The 23,910-nt window shown below is 33.0% G+C and overlaps 4 protein-coding genes across 4 annotated transcripts; 1 reads left to right on the top strand and 3 right to left on the bottom strand.

The window, feature by feature from the left end:
- Positions 1-323: 323 nt before the first annotated feature.
- Positions 324-3,099, top strand: LOC25487771 (seed biotin-containing protein SBP65). The gene is made up of 2 exons (XM_013609771.3): positions 324-2,140; positions 2,287-3,099. Exons 1-2 carry the CDS (start codon positions 464-466, stop codon positions 2,854-2,856), a joined length of 2,247 nt encoding a protein of 748 aa, XP_013465225.1. The 5' UTR covers positions 324-463; the 3' UTR covers positions 2,857-3,099.
- Positions 3,100-3,488: 389 nt separating this feature from the next.
- LOC25487770 (adenylate-forming reductase 06235) lies at positions 3,489-5,405 on the bottom strand. The gene has a single exon (XM_013609770.3). The coding sequence runs from the start codon at positions 5,277-5,279 to the stop codon at positions 3,651-3,653; it is 1,629 nt and encodes a 542-aa protein (XP_013465224.1). The 5' UTR covers positions 5,280-5,405; the 3' UTR covers positions 3,489-3,650.
- Positions 5,406-10,312: 4,907 nt separating this feature from the next.
- LOC25487769 (adenylate-forming reductase 06235) lies at positions 10,313-12,355 on the bottom strand. The gene has a single exon (XM_013609769.3). It carries the CDS (start codon positions 12,163-12,165, stop codon positions 10,531-10,533), a length of 1,635 nt encoding a protein of 544 aa, XP_013465223.1. The 5' UTR covers positions 12,166-12,355; the 3' UTR covers positions 10,313-10,530.
- Positions 12,356-22,402: 10,047 nt separating this feature from the next.
- Positions 22,403-23,191, bottom strand: LOC112419136 (signaling peptide TAXIMIN 1). Its single transcript, XM_024776156.2, has 2 exons — positions 22,935-23,191; positions 22,403-22,779 (listed from the first exon to the last, which is right to left on the bottom strand). The coding sequence occupies exons 1-2, from the start codon at positions 23,042-23,044 to the stop codon at positions 22,656-22,658; spliced, it is 234 nt and encodes a 77-aa protein (XP_024631924.1). The 5' UTR covers positions 23,045-23,191; the 3' UTR covers positions 22,403-22,655.
- Positions 23,192-23,910: the final 719 nt, after the last annotated feature.

The following is a 23,910-nucleotide window of genomic DNA, read 5'->3' as shown; positions in this document are numbered from 1 at the left end:
ATAAACTGTTAAATCATTTATTGAGACCAGGTGTCTTCCATTGATCTGCAGTGTACCTCTTTCTACCAAGCACAAACTCATACGAGGCAATCCTTCAATCTTCCACGTGTCTTTAAACACGAAAAACCAGCCTCGTTTCATCCAATCATCCTAATCCATCTATATTTTAATTTTCATTATTATAAGCTGAGTCACAATATCCAATTTCACACCATTCACACGTGTTATTAATCACTGTTTCTTATTCCACATGTCATACTCCATGCAAAACATATCCACCACAAACCTCTTCAAACCGCCAATACCTTTCTCCTTTTAAATCACACAACATTTCCATGCACACATACAAAAAACATCACAAGTACTTCAACAAAGTTCAAGCATCTTAAACTACAAAAAAAAAAAAACAATCAAAAGCAAAACCGTACGTAACACCCTTTTGTTCTTGTTAAACACACACAAAATGGCATCTGAACAATTGTCTCGCAGAGAAAACACCACAAACGAGAGAGATATTCATGTTGAAAAAGACAGAGTCCCAAAGATGACTACCCATTTTGAACAACTTACAGTGGTAGACAAGGAACCACCACATGGTAGCATTGAAGCATTACAAGGTGGTGAAATGAACAAAGATCATGCAGGAAAAGCCATTGGAGATATTGGTGGAAGAGGAAGATCAAGAGAGACTCATGAACTTGGTTCAAATGTGAAGCAGAGTGATAGGGATCATCATCATGCTGCTGCTACGAACCTTGGTCACAAGCAAGGTTTTCAGTCTCACTCTGATCAAAATGTGAAACAGAGTGAGAGGGATCGTCATCATGCTACAAATGTAGTTGGACACAGACAAGGTGCAGAAGGCATGAAAGAAAGAGGTGAAGGTTTGGGAGATATTGGTGGAAGAGGAAGAGAAAGAGAGAGCCATGAACTTGGTTCAAACTTTCAGTCTCTTCCTGATCGTAACGAGAATCAAAGTTACCTTGATCGTGCACATGTTCGTGATAGTGCAAATGTAGCAGGAAAAGAAGATTTTGGTGGTGTTCGTGATGTGGGAAAGTTTCAAATGGAATCAAAAGGTTTAACCGATGATAGAGAAAAACTTGATAGCCGAACCAAAGTGGTTTCTGGAACACCACATGTGAAAGAAATGAACAGAGGAATGGGAACAGGACAAGTTGTGGCAGAGAAAGGAAGAAAAACAGAGGATTTAGGAACAAGAGGTGAAGGAAAAGTACCTGGTGCTGGAAATGTAGGTTCGATGTGGGGAAGAAGTGCTGAAGAACAGAAAGGAAGAGCAAGAGAGATGGAAGAAGAGAGAGCAAGAGAGAAATTAGAAGAAACAAGGGGAAGAAAAGTTGGTGGTGAAAATGAAGGTGTAATCTTGGGAAAGAGTGTTGCTGAGCAAAGAGGAAGAGCGGGTGCTGGAAATGAAGGTGCAATGTTGGGAAAAAGTGCTGCTGAACAAAGAGAGAGAGCAAGAGAAGAAGAAGAGAAAATGTCTTTGGAAGAGATAGGGAAGTATAGAAACCAAGCACAACAAAATGAAATGGACGCAATCTCAGCAGCACAAGAGAGGTATGAAAAAGCAAAGCAAGCAACAAACGAAACACTAAACAACACAGCACAAACAACTCGAGAGAAAACAGCACAAGCAATGGAGAAAGCAGCACAAGCCAAAGATGCAACTGTTGAGAAAACACAACAAGGTTATGAAGCAACAAAAGACACTGTTTCAAGCGCTGCAAAAACTGCAACAGAATATGTTACCCCTGTGGCGGAGAAAGCCAAGTCTGCAGTTGTTCAGGCAAAGGATGTTACTGTAGAGACAGGGAAGACTGCTGCGGAAGTTGCAAGCAAAGTGGCGGTTGATTTGAAGGATAAGGCCACCGTGGCAGGGTGGACTGCGGCACATTATTCGACGAAGTTGACCGTGGATGGAACTAAGGCTGCAGCGCATGCTGTTGAAGGAGCGGCTGGATATGTTGTACCAAAGGCGGCCGGGCTTGCGTTGAAATCGGTGGATGTTGTGAAAGGTTTGGCTGCTTCTGCTGGTGAGACTGCTAAGGAGTTTACTGCTAAGAAGAAAGATGAATCATGGCGTGAATATGAGACTAAAAGGGCTTCTGGTCAACTTCAGGTTCTGTTCTATACATTCATCACTTTTATTAGACTATTTCTTTTTTATCATCATGTTTACTTTTCATAATCAAATGTTTAATTAAGTTTGATTCAACTGGTATAAATGACATGATACTTGATAATGACTGAATACACTGATTTTAGGAAGGTGAAGAGATCATGCCATCATCAGGAGGTATCGGCGAAAATGTGAGCAACTATTCTCAAAAAATGATGCCAACTGGGGAAAGAACTCAAGCACAAGGTACTAATTATCAAGAGAAGGGGAGGGGAAGCAATGTGATGTCAAGCATTGGTGAAACTGTGGGAAATGTTGGAGAGAAAGTTGGTGAAACAATGGCAAATGTTGGTGATAAAATGAAGAAACCATTTGAAAACATGACAAGTACAGGTCAAGTACAAGGAGGAAGTGATAAACCATTAGGAGGAAGTGATGTATTGGGAGCTGTGACTGAAACTGTGAGTGATATTGGAAATAACATGGTTAAAGCAACAGATAATAGTAAAGTTAATATTTCTCAAGAGGGACAAGGTGGTGGTGTTTTGGATGCTATTGGTGAAACCATAGCTGAAATTGCACATACAACTAAAGTCATTGTTGTTGGTGAGGATGATGAAGTATTAGATGAGTCAAGGAAGAATATTGGGTCAGAGTCTCACTCAAGTGGTCGTGCCAAACATGAAGGCCATCCAGCATCAAAGAATGTTTTCTAAATTCCATGGATATATATGTTTAGTAATGTGTTAAGCTTATTAGCTGTAAGTGCAAGTCCAATGTTTTGAGTTTTCTTTTGTGGAGTTGTTGTGAATAAATTGCAATCTCTTGAGATTGTCCAAAGTAGTAAATATGTCTTCTGTTTATTGTATGTCATGTTGTAAACATTGCAAGTGGAGTTTTCATAATCTTGCAATTTCATGTATTTTCAGTCTAATATACTTATATTTAGTACTGTGTTACTTCTAATGTTTTTTTTTTTTATTTTTTTTAAGCATGATATAGGAAATATTGGTAGATTGTTTTTATGTTTACCTACCAAATTCGGGAGTAATTATATTAGTACATTTTAAAACAGGTTATAATTAAGGATTATCTTTCTATCCAGCACAAGAGCCAATCCTTTATAAAGAACTTATTGATTACAAGAAAGTGGCATATCAATAAAATTGACGTGCAACTAATATAAAAAAATCATGGTTACCATTTATGGCATATTTTAAAGAGAGAATGAATCAACTTTGAGGAAATAAAAAAAAGATAAAAATCAAAGAATAGGAGCTTTTATTTATTCATTCTATTGAATTACAAATAAGAAAACTGTGTTATGATACTAGCCAGTATACTCTTCTTTATTAACACTTGGAACTCTATGCACCAGTGTTACAATGCTACCAGTTTACTACTATAGGTAAACAAAAGTAACTTATTATTATTAGTTTTTTTTTACACTGTTTAGTGCAAATAGAGTAGTAACAAATTACTTGCCTTACAAGTTTTTGTTTAGAACCTTTCAAGAGTCCCAAATTGGACCAAAAGCAGGAATTTTAGCCTTGTTACAAGCTCTAACAACATCTCTACTACCTTCAGGATTACTTGTAACAATAACAACTTCAACATTCCAATTATTAGCAGCATTCACACTCATCTCAGCCACATTAGGACGACCAGAAACAACAGTATCATGAACAATAATTTTGTCCTTGGGATATTTCTCTACCATTTCCTTTATCTCATTTCCAAAGTTCAGTTCAATATCTTTAGCCACCCAAATCAAATACACATCAGCCTTACTTTTCTGCAAGAGATATGATAGGAACACACAAATTCCAGAACCTGTTGCTACTAAAAGCACTTTTTGATACAAATTCACTAGATAAGGTAATCCAGCAAAATGAACTGAACGAATCCAAAGATGTTTAGGAGGTGAAGAAACTAATGATTTTGTAAAATCACCAACTGCACCAGCTAGCATCATGTGATCCTTTTTTCCATCTGATATGATTCCAAATGCATGCCATTCTGATAATGGTGATGGACTTATTCTACCTAATAAACCTGCTTTAACACCACCTTCAAATTTAATAATTGAAGCATGATTTGATGGTGCTGTGACACTAACTTGTACTTTTTTAATACTTAACCAAGGAATCATAATGAGAATTGTGATAGCTAAAGTGAACCAACACTCTTGTTTCTTAATCATCTTTGAAATGGTTATGTGATAGGTTTTTGAACTAGGCTCACAACTTACTGTTAAAAGAATGAAAAACCATAGAAGGATAAGAGCTAACCAACCGGCAAAACGGTGGATTCGCTCAAAAACGTTGTGGTGAAGATGACGAATAAAAGGAAAAGCTGAGAGCGAAGTGAGTGTAAGGAGCGAGAGAATGGCGAATGCAACGCCGAGAATCTCTGGAGAAGTGTTTTCATCGTTGTTTGTGATCGTGAGAACGAGAGAATATACTAGCCATGCTATTGAAGAAACACCGCAGCCACTATGAATTCCTCCAATACATTGAAGGAATGAAGTTATTGCTGTTTTGATTCTAAGAGAAACACAAGGTTTCCCTATAGTTTTGACAACAAACCAGTAAAGAAGTCTTAAAACCACCTCGCTTCGACATAGTGTTAAAGCTAGGATGTTACCAATGGAGAAAAGTGTAGCTCTTGATTTACCATATGGAAAATGCCCTAAAACTGAAAGAGCAAGTGCTAACATATTCAAGGTTATGCAAACCAAGAACAGTCCTTTGTACACTGTGCAACCTTGATCCAGCAGAATAATCGACAACCTCGAATTTTTTGTTGGTATGTCAGACTTTGGTAGTACCTCAACTTTCTCTTGGTTATTTTCCATGTCCTGAACTTGAGCTAGAAATTCATACTCATCATCGTCAGCATCAATGTTGATGTCACAGAAGTGACTACTAGCTCGACTTTGAGTCCTAGTTGAACTAATAGCTTGAGAATTGTTTCTTGTCCATGGAGGAATCCAAAGCCATGTTCCTGCTTTCTCTGTCTTTGTTGTTGATTCAATTGCAAAAGGGCTGCTTTTGTTAGGATTGATCTCGAAGGAAACACCGCGGCAACTTGAAAACTTTGAAGACCTTGCTATCTTCATTTCTTTGGTTTCTTCCATTGTGAATTTGATAGTATAGTCTTTGAGTTTCAATGTTATAATTAATGATTTGTAGGTTATTTCGTATTACAATGATGCTTATATGTAGTAGAAATCCAAGATGCTCATATATATAGCAGATATCATACGTACAAATTTTTTTTTATTATTATTATTATATCATTCTAGTTTCTATTAACTGTAAAAGATACTAAATGAGTAATGTAAAATCAATTTAATAAGGAGCATACTCCAAAGTAAAACCATTGTATCTGTTATATTCGTTGCTATATTAAGGGGAATATACTTTATACAGTTCACAATTTAGAACTGTCTGTTATTAACAGTCGTTGCCTCTCGGAATGGAAAATTACATTAACTTGCTACAATGAATTTCTTTTGACCATAAGATTTGAAATGACATATTATTCTTGTCATGAATATTTTCTGAATTTGGGTTTAAGTTTAGCTCAAATTACGGTTATGTTTGTTGGAAAAATTAATATTGAATTATCTCAAATAAACTATCGAAAGAGAAATATTAGCACAAATAAACATGACTCATGCGTCAATAATGATTTGAACCACTTAAGTATGTGGTTAGAGGTTCAATTCCTGACCTATGCATATGGAAAAAAATTTGGTCGGGAGGGGAGAACCCACCTTATATATGCCTACATGTTCTTTGACGAAAATTAGTCACTATTAAGTGGCGGTTGAAACTTCGTACCAGTATCGCGATAATAAAATGAATTAGGGAATAAGACAACTTATCGCATTTTGGCTCAGGCGTACAAATGCACTAAGCTTAAGAGTATTTTGCCCATACAATTTAGTTACCCAATATTCAAAGCTAATACTACAACAATCACTTCTTGCTATACCGCACGAAAAGTAACAAGGTTTGTGGAACAACTTTTTAGATGCTCAAATGCAATTGATATCTTTATAATTTATTTAAAAAAATAATGAAGCAAAAGGAAAAAAATCTATTATAAAATGAGAAACTACAAGCATTATTCTGTGGAAAATGTTTGTGTACAACCCTTACTGTTGTATACACCTTAAAACAACAAATAAAAGTCGATGAGGTAATAAAAAGAGAGAAAATAGAGATAAATGATATGCTTTTTTTTTTTTACAAAATAAAATGATGCGCTTTGTTTTTTGAAGATAGAAATGATGTATTGAATGAGTGTATTTAAAATTTAAAGGTGCATACACAACAAACCATACCCTAAACCTAATCATAATAACCGAATTTAAAGGTGCAACAAAACAAAGAACAATAATCTCAACAAAACAATCAGTCTAAAGTGATTAATAAGATCCACCAAAAAAACAAATATTAACTTAGTTTTCATGTGAAATAATTATTAATCCGATTTTATTTATCTCTTGCTGAACTCCAGATTATCAGACCATTTTTCTTTAAAATCTAGAGAATTAGAAAGAAAAAAAAAAAAGTTATTACATGCTCAAAGATGTTCAAAGTTACGTTCCTTGCTGATTATGAGACACCCTGGAGGTGCTCTAAAGAGGATCAGCCGAACACATGCAAGCCGAAATTAACTGAAAGGAAAAAGATGATAACCGAACAGTATCTGTGGCATTCTTTGTCTTTGGAATGATCAAACCATTGTGCCTATCGTTTCCCTTACTCATCGACAGACAAAACATGTTAAGAAGGATTCATTAACAAGTAATGTACAAACTCTAACGTTTAAATAGGAATCAAAATAACACGTTTAGGCAGCTATATATGACTCAGTCATGAGTCAAAAGAGAAATAGATCGATATAATAAAGATATGAGTACGTATAATCCTTCAATTAAAAAATCTAAACAGAACATGAAATTTTATTAGTAATCCACTAAATATTTACGTCTCACTATGACTCTTTCTAACAGCACAACAATTTCTCTGTTCTAGTCCTTAAAATCTTTTACTTCATTCCTCACAAATTATATGACGTTTGACATGTATTATGAAATGTAATTAATTTTGTATGAAAAAGAGATATTATGAGTTGTTTTACAAAATTGTCTATAGTTATAAATGTTATGAGAGAGATAAATTAAAGAATTGAAAAAATATATAATGATAAATAGTTAAGGATATAATAGAAAAAATAACATTAATGTTTCATTGGTATTGTAAAACGATTTATAATTTGAGACAAAAGGAATTCCAAAACGACATATAATTTGGGACAGAGGGACTAATATTTAATTGATTATAGTACAAAAATGTAGAAGGATTGATAAAGCCAAATGCAATTAAGTAAGGGTTAAATATGTTTTTAATCCATACAAAATCACGAATTTCTAGGTTTAATCCCTATAAAATTTTAATGGTAATTTTAGTCCTCTAAAATATTGTAATTTGTAATAATAGTTCCTATTTTAAAAACATTTTTAAAAAATGGATATTTTTATTCCTCCAAAATAGTCCATATAAAATGAAAATAGGGACTAAAAGTGAATAATTTTTTTGTAGGGACTAAACTTACAAAATTGTAATTTTGTAGGACTAAAATTATATTTAACCCATTAACTAATGTCCACTTCCCAAAACCTTTGTTTATTCACTTTTTTTTTCTCTCTCTTTATTATCACTAATATTTTGTAAGAGGTTTTCTCTTTCTCTAAACTTCAAATAGACTTTTCTGCAAAATTTATTTCCTCCACCAAAGATTTTCCTTTCTCTTTTATCTTCTAATCAACCTTTTTAGGAATTCAACGAAAATTTGTGCGAACCAATTCACAAAATAAGATAGAATTGAGATTTGCTTAAGCGACAAGTATGAGATGTTTATGGAAGTAAAGGCTTTGTGGACGCAAGGTAGATTATATTTTAAGTAGATGACATAATACTTTATAATCGTTTTGTACCAACTCTCATGTCGAGTTTTCTAGAAGAGAGACTAGTATGATCATTGTTCATAACATGCTAAAGTGTACCTATACAATGTTAGTTCTCAGCTTTATTTTGACAACCCCCTTTCATTTTCAAAGTAACGCATTAGTTTTCTCTTGTAAAAAAAAACTTTGAAATAAATAATTATACAATTAATTTTTTTTAACAATGCATCATTTAAGAACTCATAAAAGGAAACTTTATCTTGAAAATATAAGTTAAATCCTTGCAAAGCAGTAATTACACCGTTTTTCAAAATTTGTCTTTTTTGTTTCTTAAACAATGCCCTAAGGAAATTTGTTACGTCACATCTCAGTCAATATGAGACTCACACTCCATCTAACGCTCAAGATTGAACATAAGTGTGATCCAAGTGGCCCAATAGTGGTGACCACCTGATAGCATGTGGCTCACCGAAGCTTTGATATGCTCTTATAAATATATTGTTATGTCATACCTCATCCAATGCGAAACTCTTAACAAATATAGTTAGTTTGCTTCTAGTAAGGTTGGAGGAATATATAGCAAGAATAATTAAGATGAGATGTGGTGGTTTGAAAAACTTTCCTTTCAAGGAATGAACTCGAAATATCAATCTAGGATTCAAGTTAAAGATCCTTTAGGGGCTCTTAGTTGATAAGTTTAAGATCACAAGTCGAAGTTTGTTGTACAAGAAATGTATTTTCGATGTAGAAAATAATAAATAATATGAAAATTGTATTATTATATATGTGAGTTACATACATAGTTCATTCAATAATCATTAAGATGCATATTATTCTGTGAGGCAGATATGTTATTTAGTAGGCAAGTTTTTGGAACATAAATTAAATGAACTTTTTTGTATGGAGTTTGACTCTACTATTTATAGAAAAAACTAAGAAACTACTAACTCATACAATGCACGGGTGTCAATGTATTCTAACTTCCTTTGGAGTCTCTTCTGCAAGTTTTCTTCGTGTACTTTGAATTTTGAATGTTAAGGAACCATCGACTGCTTACTAAAAAGACGTCTTTGACACACTTGGATATGGAAGTTTTAAGAAGTTATGTCCCTGGATTATGTCTTTGAACTTCTTGACATTGGTATTTGAAATAACGACTTTCGAGCTCCGACAACAAAATCATTTCTTTTTGGTCTTTAAGGAAGATGAGCCTAACTCACTCGAAAACATTTGTGTGTAACTGGTGCCCCTAAATGTTACTTTTCAAATGATTTTTGAAATTGACCTTTTAGATCAGAATAAATATAAGAAACGAAACGTATTCGAGCAAACCAAGAAGTTATTGTTAACTTCGCAAAGATTTGAAACGTTTGGATTATGTTATGATTACGTTTATCCTCTGTAACTACTTCGAATGGTACCAATGCGCGTATCAAAGCGATTGCACCCCTTCCAAGGTTTACTCCCTCTGCGCAATGTGTCCATAATGACAGTTCGTTTTTTAGTTATCTATGTTTATAATTATGACTATCTCGCATATATTTGAAGTTTCTTCCTTCTCTTCTCCACCAAACTCAAAGGCTCGGGAAGTTTTCCGAAGAAGTAAAAAGTCCTATTAAGTCATGATCTAAGCAATGTCATGGATAACATTTATCTTTTTCATGACTTCACTTGTATTGTTGACGAGATTGAGAAGTTAGAGTCATTTCTTGATGCTTCCCAGCGAGGGCTTCTGGTTTCTGCTCAGATCATGTCAGATAACTTGGAGGTTGAAATTTCTAGCATATCTGCTCCTTTCGATTCTCTTGACAATAGTCGAGAGTATTATCATATTTCTCGAACTCGTCTGAATTTTCTCAGTGATCATCGTTATGTTGTTTCTTATAACCTTAACAAACTTTTTGAAGATCAAATGGTGATAAAAAATTGCATCACCGCACTTAGGGAAGAACTCCGTATGGAAGAGAAATAGAGAATAGCTTCTTTTTCAGAGGTTAAAAATAAAAGATTTTTCAGTGGTCATGGTAAGGTGGCACACCAATAAACTTGACGTGCTGCAATATTTTACCAAAGAATTTTCATGATCGTCATTTATAGCTTATTTTAAAGAGAGAATGAATCAACTTGGAGGGAAGAGGAAAGAATAAAAGCTGTAATTTATCTATTCTATTAAATTACCAATAAGAAAATTGTGTTTTGATACTAGTCATTATGCTCTTCTTTATTTAATTAACACTTGGAACTCTCAATGAACCAGTGTTACAAAACTAGTTACTACTACTACTACTACTATAAGTTTCTACTATAGGTAAACAAAAGTAACTAAATAAATTTTTACAGTGTTTCAAGCAAACAGAGAAGGAGTAACAAATTACTTGCCTTAAAATTTTGTGTAATTTTGAGCCATTCAAGAGTCCCAAATTGGACCAAATGCAGGAATCTTAGCCTTGTTACAAGCTCTAACAACATCTCTACTACCTTCAGGATTACTTGTGACAATAACAACTTCAACATTCCAATTAATAGCAGCATTCACACTCATCTCAGCCACATTAGGACGACCAGAAACAGCAGTATCATGAACAATGATTTTGTCCTCGGAATATTTCTCCACCAATTCCTTTATCTCTTTTCCAAAGTTCATTTCAATATCTTTAGCCACCCAAATCAAGCACACATCAGCCTTATTTTTCTGCAACAGAAATGATAAGAACACACAAATCCCAGAACCTGTTGCTACTAAAAGCACTTTTTGATACAAATTCACTAGATAAGGTAATCCAGCAAAATGAACTGAACGAATCCAAAGATGTTTTGGTGGTGAAGAAACTAATGATTTTGTAAAATCACCAACTGCACCAGCTAGCATCATGTGATCCTTTTTTCCATCTGATATGATTCCAAATGCATGCCATTCTGATAATGGTGATGGACTTATTCTACCTAATAAACCTGCTTTAACACCACCTTCAAATTTAATAATTGAAGCATGATTTGATGGTGCTGTGACACTAACTTGTACTTTTTTAATACTTAACCAAGGAATCATAATGAGAATTGTGATAGCTAAAGTGAACCAACATTCTTGTTTCTTAACCATCTTTAAAATGGTTAAGTGATAGGTTTTTGAACTAGGTTCATAACTTATAGTAAGAAGAATGAATAACCATAGAAGGATAAGAGCTAACCAACCGGAAAAACGGTGGATTCGCTCGAAAACATTGTGGTGGAGATGTCGAATAACTGGAAAAGCTGCAAGCGAAGAGAGTGTAATGAGTGAGAGGATGGCGAATGCAACACCGAGTATCTCCGGAGAAGAATTGGTTTTGTCGTTGCTTTTGATCGTGAGTACGAGAGAATAAACTAGCCATGCTATCGAAGAAACGCCGCAGCCACTATGAATTCCTCCAATACATTGAAGAAATGAAGTTATTGCTGTTTTGATTCTAAGAGAAACACAAGGCTTCCCTATAGTTTTGACAACAAACCAGTAAAGAAGTCTTAAAACCGCCTCACTTCGACATAGTGTTAAAGCTAGAATGTTACCAATGGAGAAAAGTGTAGCTCTTGATTTACCATATGGAAAATGCCCTAAAGCTGAAAGAGCAAGTGCTAACATATTCAAGGTTATGCAAACCAAGAATAGTCCTTTGTAAACTGTGAAACCTTGATCTAGCAGAATAATAGACAACCTTGACTTCCTTTTTGGTGGTTCTGTTTTTGGTAGTACCTTAACTTTTTCTTGGTTATTTTCTATGTCTTGAACTTCAGCTAGAAATTCATACTCAACATCATCAGCATCAATGTTGATGTCACAAAAATGACTACTTGCTCGACTCCGAGTTGGACTAATACCTTGACTCTGAGGAAGAATTTTGAAAGAATTGTTTCTTGTCCGAGGAATCCAAAGCCATGTTCCAGTTCTCTCTGGCTTTGTTGGTGATTCAATTGCAAAAGGGCTTCTTCTGTTAGGATTGATCTCGAATGCAACACCGCGGCAACTTGAAAACCTTGCTATCTTCATTTCTTTGGCTTCTTCCATACTGAATTTGATAGTATAGTGTTTGAGTTTCAATGTTAAAATGATTTGTTGATAATTTCATATTACAATGATGTTGATATATAGTATAGTTTCATTATGCAGGTTACATGATAATGAAGAATTAAGAAGTATAATGTGAAAACATCTGATACATATAGAAGATATCACACCTAATTTGTATTAACCGTAACAAATATGAAATGTAAAATGAAAAATTATTCAATAACTAAGGATGGTATTTTATAAATTATTAGTTAATTCTTTAAGAAAATGATTACTTAATTCATACTAAAATGATTCCGATATTCCAAAGTCAAATCATTGTACCAGTTATGCTCATACTATATTAAGGAGAATATACTTTATATAGTTCGTAATATAGAACCTATCTGTTTTTACAGTAACCTTCCAGAAATGGAAATTACGTAACTAACCCAAGTTAAATTATGCTAACCATTTTATTAATAGTATGAATTTCTTACTACCCATAAGACTTCAATTGACTCATTATTCTTCTCGAGAATATAGTTTGATTTTAGTGAGGCTATGGACATATAGGAAGAATAATAATGAGCTCTTTTTATTTTTATTTTTACAGAATAATGAGACTGATTTTAAATCTTGACTATAGTTTTAATTATTTTTGTTTGATCAAAAAGGATTTGCATAGCCGACCCCCCTTAATACGATAAGAATTTTTTTATTTATTTTTACAATAAGACTTGGTTGTTGTTGTTGATCAAAAAGGATTTGCACTCAGTTTTCATTGATTTGGAGAAGACATGTGATAAAGTGGCTAGAGAGATTTAGTGGAAAAGCCTAAAGAAAAAAGAGGTTAGAAATGCATATAATCCAACTGGTTAAGGTTTTGTTTGAGGGGACATCGATTAATGTGAGGACACACTGTGATGGTCACATAAGATTTTTCCATAACAATAGTCATGCACCAAGGTCAACACTAATTTTGTATCTTCATACTTTAGTTATAGAGGTATTTACAGAACACATTCAAGAGTGAATACCAAAATACTTATTTTTTGCAAATAGTATAGTCCTACTTAAAAAGTCGATGGAGAGATTAAATGGAAGATTGGAGACTTAAAGACAAGTAGCTATATAGTTTTCGGCATAGTAAAAGCAAGACATGACATATATACATGTAATACAATTTGTTGCGATTTTGTTAAATATCACACCAATAAAATATTTGATGTGTGGAGCAAGTTAATCAAGCAACAAAAAAGAGTGTGGGTGACAGTTATAAACACAAGCAAAATATAGAACAAGAGAGAAAGAGAGAAACACACAAAATAACTTGTTTAACAAGTTTGGTCCAACACTGACCTAGTATGAGGGAGAGAGCAGCTCTTCGTTCCACTATAATGATGAGTAATTTTACAAAAACAATCCTAGTGTTTGTTGCTAAGAGAATTCTCTACAAACCCTAGTTTTCTTGTTGGCTTCTAAACCCTTGTTTTCTACTCTCTCTCAAGTTTTCATCTGATACAAGATTTATATTTAGAGAAATAACTCATAAATTTGGAACGGATATCACGCTAAAAATATGTTTCATTTTTTCTCCTTCAGCACGCAATATATTTGCATTAAATATTCCTTGTAAGAATATATTTGCATCAAATCTTCATTCATATGGTACAAAAATATATTTATTGTCCATAAATATATTTTAAGCAACAATCTTCTGGAATCATAAAATATATTTGAAACAAATCATTTATATTTTTAGCAACAATCTCATCCATCAAATTTTGAATCAATTTCAACACAATTTTAGCAAAACACAAATCATTTCTAGCTTAAATGAGAAAATTAAAGATCATATCATACCATAAATCAGAAGTTATAGTAAAAAAAAATCATGCCACAAGTCACACGGTTTAAAATCTTAAGTTCATAGTTTAAAACATTATACCATGGTTTGATAAATATTCTCCATTCCATTTAGTGGATAAGGTTTGTTTGTTACCATTAAACACATTGTCCCAGTTAATTTATAGGCTATAGGACGGTAACTACATGAAATTAGGTAAACCTTATAGTGAATACTTAATATGTAAGAAGTGTATGCATATTATCAGTATAATTTATATTTTAAAAGAAAGTATAGTTATATAATAATAAGTTTATAGTTAATACGTTATGTGTTGTTTCCTGTAATATTTGTTTTGGAAATAAGCGCGTAGATTATGTATGGGAGAGCATTAAAAAAATGTATACGTAAGAGAGACAATGTTCAACTAATAATTGTTTTGGAGTACCATTTTTTAATCATATTTTTGCATTCAGATTCGGTTCTGTTAATAATGTTAGCGTAATATGTAAAGTATATTTTGCTATAATAAACAACAGCACAAGGAATGCACGTTCGAATGTGCCTAACCAAAATAATCAACTCTAATATATCTACCATAGAGGCATAGACTACTACCACAAAAAATCTTTGTGATATTGCTGGTGAAGTGTGATCATGGATAATAATTGCATTGCATTATTCTTGACCGAGACAATAGCATGTAGCTTAAACAACTAACAAGTAGTCTCACGCAGAAAACTTGTTTTACCATTTTTCTTCACCCCACGAAAACAATGGAATTGCTTTGGTAACGTGCAAAGAGAAATTAAAAACAACTATTTGATACAACTTTTGTGACAACTTCTTTTTTCTCTTTTTTTATTGGTTAAAAACAATGGAGAGAGAATAAAGAAGAGAGAGAATAAGAGTATAATGTGAATATGAAGAAGAAAGTTATCACAAAGTTGTCAAAAAGTGATTGTACAAATATCATTTCTAAAAAAAAAAATACTACTCTTTATTTGTTCTATAATGTGATTCCCTAAAACAAAAGACTATAATGTGATATTTTGAAAGTTTATTCCTAAAGTAACATTGACTTTAGATGATTTTTTTTTGGTAATATGACTTAAGATAGTCAATATGAAATGGAATAAAACCCTTCAAAAAAATTAAATGGAATAAAAGTCGTTAACCAATAAATACGTACAACAAAAAACTTGTAACTTTTTTTTCATTAAGGTGCCATAATAAGAGTATGATTTATGAGAAAAACATTTTTCTCTAGCTCCCCTTTAACAAGTTGGCCATAGCTTTCTCTCTGTTTCGGGTCTCTTTTTTAATCGAGCTGGTGATTTTGGGTCAATATTTGAGTTGAAATCACCTATCTTTATCTTTTTCCTCTCCATTTCATTTTAAATAAGTGGTTTTCACATAAATCTAGTTTTTTTCTTCCTTCGTAATTTCGTCGTCTGAGTGTGGCGTTGTGTCGTTTATCGTTTTGTGCAGCATTGTTAAATTTCTTGTATTGTTGGGTGTTCATTTGATTCCTATTGAAATATAGATTATTCAATCAATAATTTGGACGACAACATTGCAAATCAAAAAGCATGAATATTATGATCATTTTAACTTTATCATATTATTTGTGTTGTGAATTCGGACTTAAAACTCATACCAATACAACTATGATGTGTGGAGCAAAGAAAAGTAGTAACCAATTTCAAAGTAAACACAAGCAACAACAATAATAACAACACCTAGATCTAATCTAGTAATCAAAGTGAAAAGCTCAAAACCACAAGCAAAAGATAAAGAGAGAAGAGAAACAAACACACCATTAAAGATTGTTGACCCAGTTCGGTCCAACTTGACCTAATCTGGGGGAGAGATTGATCTCTCCAATCCACTATCAATGAGTTACAAAGAGCAACCCTAATTTCTACCCATTTTTCCAATCTCACCAATGAACAAGATACTCAATGATTTTCACTCACCCAAGGTGTTTACAATGTTTCCCAACCCAAGAGAACTCTAATCAAAGACCCTCAACCCTAAAGTTACCTCCTTTGATTTCCCAAGTTTCTCTCTCTTCAACCTCTCCTTCAAAATCTGCAAAGAACACTTATATAGCAGTCTTCAGCTGTCAAAATCATGTCACGTTTTCCCAAATCGTGACACATTTGGTGCGTACGACCAACCTTATCCTGAAAACTTTCCCAGCAAGCCGAAAATTGTGTCACGTTTTCCCAAAATCGTGTCACGATAGGACACCCTGCGAAACCATGCTCACTGCCTAGAAAATCGTGACACGTTTGCCAATTCGTGTCACGATTGTGATTTTCCCCAAATCACAATTTGAAGGCATAAACAATAATTTGTAGACATTTTATCGTTGTATGTTGTTAACTTGAATATTATGAGTTTGTTCGCAAATTCATTATTTATATTTTTAACGATATTGAATGATGTAATATATCAATTTGAATGAATAAATACCATTTTGTTTTTATCAAAAATAAGGTATATATCTTGATTATATTTACTACCACAAAGTCTTTGGAATATTAATAAAAATAAAAAAGAATACCAAAATAAGGGAGCATGGCTCATGTGTTTATTTTACTAATGCTTTTCAATTTTGATTGTGTATGCGGTGTTAGCACTTTACGGCTAGTATAATTATTATATAGAATCAATTTCTTCTAAAGTGAACAAATTTAGAATGTTAATCAAATTCTTTCAAAAAAAGAAAAGATTGTTAATCAAGTAATTTTAATCGTTGGCAAATAAATTATTGGTCAATAGTAGTGTGTAAATCCCCCCTCAGAAAAAAAATATATATATATGTGTAAATCTTAACATATCATATACTTATTTTTTTCGTTGAAGGAGTATCATATACGTATTTATTTATTTGTCTTATCTTAACCAACTACAAGAATATCAATGTCAGGTATGAACGTATCAAAATTAGAAGTCTTTTACTTCATTTTCTTTGCTTTTAATTGCATCGTCCTCATTATCCAAATCGTTACTAGTCAACAATTATTTCTTCTTCTATATTTTCTTCTTTTTAATTAAATGATGTTCCTATCTGTATGTGGTCTATTCATAAGTCGCAACCACAATTTCTAGAGTGTTACAAGTCTATTTTAGTTCCTTCAATAGAAAAAAAAAAAAAAAGAGTCTATTTTAGTTTGAGCACAACTTTGTTAAATGTGGATGATATCAAATTGAATTAAACTCGGTCAAAAGAGAATCATTTTGTATTAAATTATGAATAAGAATGTTAAAATCAGCATAGTGAGGGAGGACAACTTGGCCTTGGATGAAAGTTTGGGTTAAAGTCCATAATTTAAGTTAGTAAAATGAATTATATCAACAGCTCCGATAAATAAAAAAAACATGGCTGGTATCAATATCAAATTAATTTTCTCACTTTACCAACAATCTACTATATGATAAAATTTGATCACATAAACCTGTAAAACTCTTTTATACTAAATAATGTGCATACGAGTTGTTATAAAAATCAAAGAGAGAAAAAAAAAAACTACACACAATATCTGAAGGTGGTTACAAAGTTGAATATGCAATATCTAAAATTCTCCAACCTTTTTCCCACTGTTTTCATGCCGCTTATGATCATTGTATAATATAAACCCTTGAAAAACTCTACACCACCAAAGTCATATATAATAATTTAAGATAGTCACATGTTCTCTACTCCACCAATATTGTTTGCATTCAGATGTTATATTTTGATATTAGGTGTCAAATTTAACATAATTAAATTTTAATTCTCCAACGAATAGTTTGATTTAATTTGTATTTTAGTAAAAAAAAAAAAAAAATCTTCTTAAAAGTTGTGACTACACCTGATGTTAAAGGATCCCGACTCTATTTTGACGAGTGAATACCCAAATTCTTCCCTGAATTTGCACGAATCGGCCAAAAACGTCCCCCAATTAGTCGAAATGCACGCTTAATCCCTGAATTTAACAAACGTCAATCAAATTAGTCCCTACGTCCATTTGGGGCGTTAACGGTGATGACGTGGCTTAACATCTCAGACGGGATGCTATGTCAGACGCCACATAAGCAGGGACTAAAATGATGTAGAATGACAAAAAAAATCAAGGACAAAAATGATTGATTTCAAAAAATATTTTCTAATACAGTCCCTATTAATTTTTACTTGCTATCAAATTGATCCATGAATTATTTCAAAAAAACGTCAAATAAGTCCTTGAATTATATAAACATATTTTCAAGTTGATCCTTGATGCATATATTTGCAGCAAACGAATTAAAAATGACAAAACACACAACTTCATCCTTGAAAATATCATTAAATAAGTCATATCTCTTAAGTTTGAAATATTACATAGGCAAAAGCAACTCAACTATAAGTCATATCTCATAAGTCATAAGTCATAAAGGATGTTCTTAAATATTACATAGCCAAAAAGAACCCAACTAGAGGGCATAATGTAAACAAAGCAAAATATTCCAAAAAGCACAATCTAAGCATGCATCAAGCTTCACTTCTTTGGAAAGCCGGGGGTTGGGATAAACTCCATGAACTTAGGTTGACTTGAACCGGATGGACCATAATTTGGATATGGCACTCGAACAATGTCAGGTGCAGGACCCCTCACTGGTGTTTGCTTAGGCCTCTCATTTGAAATAACTGGACCTCTAATACCATACCTCTTTGCAGGAACACACTGCAACAACAGTTTCAATCATAACAGTCCCTATTTAATAAAAAATTCAATCAAATTAGTCCCTGAATTTCTACACTTACTAGAAAATCGATCCTTAGAATCTAACATTCATACCTGTCTAAGCACTGCTTCATTTGCAACACCATTGACATCATTTTGTCCCTGAATTGCAACATTTCCAACACTGGCATTTTGTGCAGCTTGTCCATCATTTCCAGCTACAACATGTCTAAGATTAACATTTCCAACATTTTCTGCAACACCTCCACCATTTTCACCAACATGATTTTCTGCATTTCCTAGTACATTTCCAACATTTTCTGCATTCTCTCCAACATTTTCTTCTTCTGGTTCAGTATCAATCCAATCTTTTAGTCTCCTAGCAACACCTTGCTTATTACATCCTCTTAAATTATGACCAATCAATCCACACCTTCCACATTGAGTGTCATTGTAAGTCCTCTTCATTTGACTCCCACCATAACATTGGATGGTTCAGCTTGAGTTTGCATACTTCTCAGAGATTCTTCCATCACTCTCTCAAGCTCTTCCCTTTCTTCACTTGATAATGGCACAATTTCAACCTCACTTGTATCCACCACATGTTGTGCATATATGTCCACTTCATTCCCATTAGCCCTTGCAACTTTCACCATATCCAAAAAATCATTATATGTTGTCAATGGATTCAAGCATATATTAAGATCTTCTTCAGCACATTTGAACGGCTTGAAGTACCACAACTTAGATACTTTGAAGTAGCCTCTACAATGCTTCAACATCTTCTCAATGTCCCACAAAGAAAGCACATCAACTGCCATTTTTTCCCACACACAAATTTCACCACGAACATAATTTAGCCTCTGATACTCATCTCGCTCTAAACAACCACCATGATGCAGGATTAACGTGATATCCATCCTACAGATTTTGCAATGCATCAGTCATATTCACAATCAAAAGAACATAAAAATGCAAATCATCAGTACAAAATAACCCTTTTTAGTAACTATTTTAATCAACCACTAATCTTGTTCATAACTACTCTAATGTTCATAACTACTCTATAAAAACATGCAATTTTTATGTTTTACGTCTTCATCTCAAAACCCTAATATTAGTAATCTAAAATACACAGTCAAAGTAAACAAAAACGAACATCAAAGCAAGCATCTAATGAACTTTAAAATTGAAAATGAATGCCTAAATGTTCAAACGAAAATCACAAAAACAGACACAAAAAGGGAGAAAACGAACGAGAACAAACATGATTGAATGGAAAACGAACAGGAACGGCGTTACCTTTTGAAATGATGAAATCTTCTATCAAAACTGATTCTTTTGCAACGTTCCTCACCGGAGATGATGCTGGTGAAGATGATGAAGGGTTAGGCGGGAAGAAGAACGATCAGGGATGTTTTTGATGGAATGGCTGAAATGTGATCATGAAAAGGTATAGGTATTACAAGGGTAAATTTGGAAAAGCAGGAAAAATTGAATTCAAAAGTACAATTGAAATTTTGTGCGTTTCAATCAAATTCGTCCTTGTACACGTGTACAAGACAACAAGCCATGCAGGAAGACAACTCAGCACCACTAACGGTGCATTTAAACGAAAGGACTAATTTGATTGACGTTTGTTAAATTCAGGGACTAAGCGTGCATTTCGACTAATTAGGGGACGTTTTTGGCCGATTCGTACAAATCCAGAGACGAATTTGGGTATTCACTCCTATTTTGACAGATCATTATAGTAAAAAGTTTACATTATCCACCAATCAATCACAGCGATAAATATGTAGTTGCATGATTTTTTGACATAAGGTGTGTGTCTAACAAAAGGAGTTAAGCTAAGACAAATCATGCAGACCTTACGAGGGAGCAATATCCACCCTATTGCTTTTTATTAGATTTATCGCTTAATATGTGTATGTAGTATAGGTAGGCTAGAGCTGCAACATCCCAGAACCATTGGTTAATTATAATGAGATCTTGGAAGAAGTTTAGGTACATCATATTGATATACTACCAACTCTTGTCATTGAAAAAGCTACATCCAATTAGATAAAGGAGTTAAGCTCTGATACATGGTTTCTTTTCAATTTACAAGACTTTGAAATGATGATCATAGAAGGCTTGTTGAAGGCAACTGAGGTTATATGATCACCTTCTAGTTTCTCGCACTCGATTTGAGATTCTTTTAAGTCTAATCCAAGTAACTAATTAAGAAACTCACCACCTTCTTATTTAGACCTTGGTGGTGACTGGCCCAAGAACTTATCATGGATAAGCAAGTACAACATATATGACACATCCTTCAATCTTCAATTTGATAGTCGTCTCACAAATGGACAAATGAAAGTCATTGGTCTCTCTATGCCGCCAACACCGACACATATAATTACACTGAATTATTTGATTTTCTCATATTATTAACGGTGTTGGCGTGTCAGAACATGTGTCATGTACGGTGTACGTTTTCGTGTCCGTATCCGTGTTTGGTAAGTTTTGGTTCTCATATCAGCAACAAGGATGGTGTTTAAATTATTGTCGGATCCGTGAATGGTTCGATGTTGCTACCTGGTTTCAGATTCAAGATTGGTGATTTTAGAAAAATTTCTAGCATTTGAGGATTTGAGCAAGAAACATACAATACGTCTAATCATGACGCTAGAACCATAAATAGCAAGCTAGATTGGGATTTCTTGATCTAATGGCATCAAATCAAAATTTGAGCGATGGAAGTTGTCAAATACGAAATCAAAATTATTAGATTATGTATTTGGATTTGACAAAAAAAAAAACTTTTAAGTAACTTATTTCTCATACTCATGTTGTGTTCTTCCTTTTTTTTTCCTTCATTCTATTGTTTTTTACCAACAAGAAAAGAAAAAAAATAGTTGTTCTAAAATTTATTCTTAATCAACTCTACACAAGTATTCCTCATGTCCAAAACAAACTTCAATTGTGACATCATCAAGACGGTATAGTTGACGAATATCTTTGATTTAATAAAGATAAAAGAAGGAAAAACAATCTTTTCCCACCACTACTAATCATTTTCGGATGTTACTCTATTTAGGACAGAGGTAGCAATATAGTAATAATATTCAAACATCCATTTTATCTACATGCGTTATATTTTTTTGACTAATCACGTTAGAAAATATGATTGACTCAATTAAATAGATGATTAATTCAATGTGCGGTTAAAAAGATGGTCATTTTTGTTTTTTGGATAAACTAGGAGAAATGACATATCAAGATGATTAAATAGATGTACGGTTAAAAATATGGTCATTCTTGTTTTTTGAATAAGCCAGGAGAAATGACAGGAAACGCCGACATCCCAACTAGATTGGCACTTCGAAAAACTTCTATCCTATGCCGCCAATATCAAAATATTTGTTAAAAAAAGGGGGGAAATATGGTCAATTAAATACATGATTAACCAAAATTTTCGATGTACTCTAAAGCAATTAGATATTCAACTAAATTAACCACAATTTTGCATACAATCAACTAATGTTATAGGAAAATTGGGTATCATGGATCATTTTTAAATGTCATATATATGGACAAGAAACAACACTATACCAAGAAGAACCGTTCAGCTGTTGAAATTATTGAACCAAATATTGTTAATTTTCTTTAGACAACCCAAAAACCACAAAGATTAACAAAACAGTAATTTAAAGAAATAAGCTGAAAACAACTTATTGACAAGTTATAAGCAGTTTTAATAATTAAGTTCTCATAAACAATATCAGAAGTGGTGTTTATGTCATATAAACTTGAATAAACCAATCCAAACCAACCCTAAGTCAAATACTACTAAAACAAAATACGAAATTGAATTGAAACAAGAACCAAACATTAATCCCAATTCACAAGTCTAGAGAACTCTATGTGATACAATTGGTAAAGTAAAAGAATCTCTAACATCAACATGGAATCTTAGAGGTGAACCATTCCATAACATGAAGAGGAGCCTTAACCAATTCCAAAGCAAGTTCCACAATTACTGTCAAGCACAAACAGCAGGGGCATATGCATGTCAGTGTCAACCTGCAAATATTATGTAGTAAAGTTTTAGTCTTTTTGATATTTTCATTCAATCAAAATCAAACTCATATCACAGAATAAGAAATCACATATTCTATTCACATGGTAAAGATACCACAAAAGAAATGATCATAGAAAATGATTGATGAATATGTTACCCAACGATCCAAACAATAAGACCAATGATTGAGATAAGGAGGCAGAGAAAGGCAAAGGGGAGACCCAGCAGAAAGCCCAATGGTCTGCAATCACCATTTGAATTACACATGAATATTTTTCTTTGTTTGTATGAGAAAAATGTGATAAGTAGGAGTAACTTGACAATTCTTGTTTTGATTCTTTTGTTGTTTGTTTTAGGAAGGGAAGTGTGACACGTTTTGTAATGATTTAATTGAAAACTTAAAGCCAAAGCAACTGTTCACTTAGATAACAGATAAACACAGCTAGCAGGCACCAGTATGTTTTCCAGGAAAGGAAAGTTTATATTTTTTCAGATTAAAATCAATAAAATAACAATATTTAGAACTTTCTTTTTTATCAATTTTTTTTTCCTTTCTCAAAAACAGACAATTGGTGAAACAATTACTATATATATATGCAATAATGAAATTTAATATATACTAGGGTCGAGGTTCGAACTTTAAAGATGAATTTCTAACTACTAGTTTATTTGATTAAAGCCACATAATTATTTGACAAAAAGAAAACCTCTATAATTTATTTATTTAAAACTATAAATTAGTATCTATGACACATACTAATTTATATACTTTTCTTGTAAGCTTTTAAAGATTCTATTCGCCAATAATGTTTTGCTCAAATTCATAATATGCTTCACCATTTACTTACATTGACAGCCTAGCATGTTCTATTACTTCTCAACATTGTGGTCCTTAGAATTTAGGGTGTAAAGTGCATTTTACCTTAAATAATATAACAAAGATTTGAAGACATGTGATTATGTGAGTGATACTAGGCACTCATAAAATAAGCTAAGCTAAGCTATGATCATTGGCTTCAATCACATTGAATGTGGTGCTGTAGTAAAACTGGTATAAATTATATGTACCCAAAGTAAAAAATAATTTTGTCGCTCCCTTTAGGTCACACTTCTCATTGGAATTTGCATCAGCA

The sequence above is a fragment of the Medicago truncatula genome, chromosome 2 (genome assembly GCF_003473485.1).
Source record: "Medicago truncatula cultivar Jemalong A17 chromosome 2, MtrunA17r5.0-ANR, whole genome shotgun sequence".
Classification (NCBI taxonomy): domain Eukaryota; kingdom Viridiplantae; phylum Streptophyta; class Magnoliopsida; order Fabales; family Fabaceae; genus Medicago; species Medicago truncatula.
Note: the sequence above shows the minus strand (reverse complement) of the source record. Positions and strands in the feature narration are given on the sequence as shown.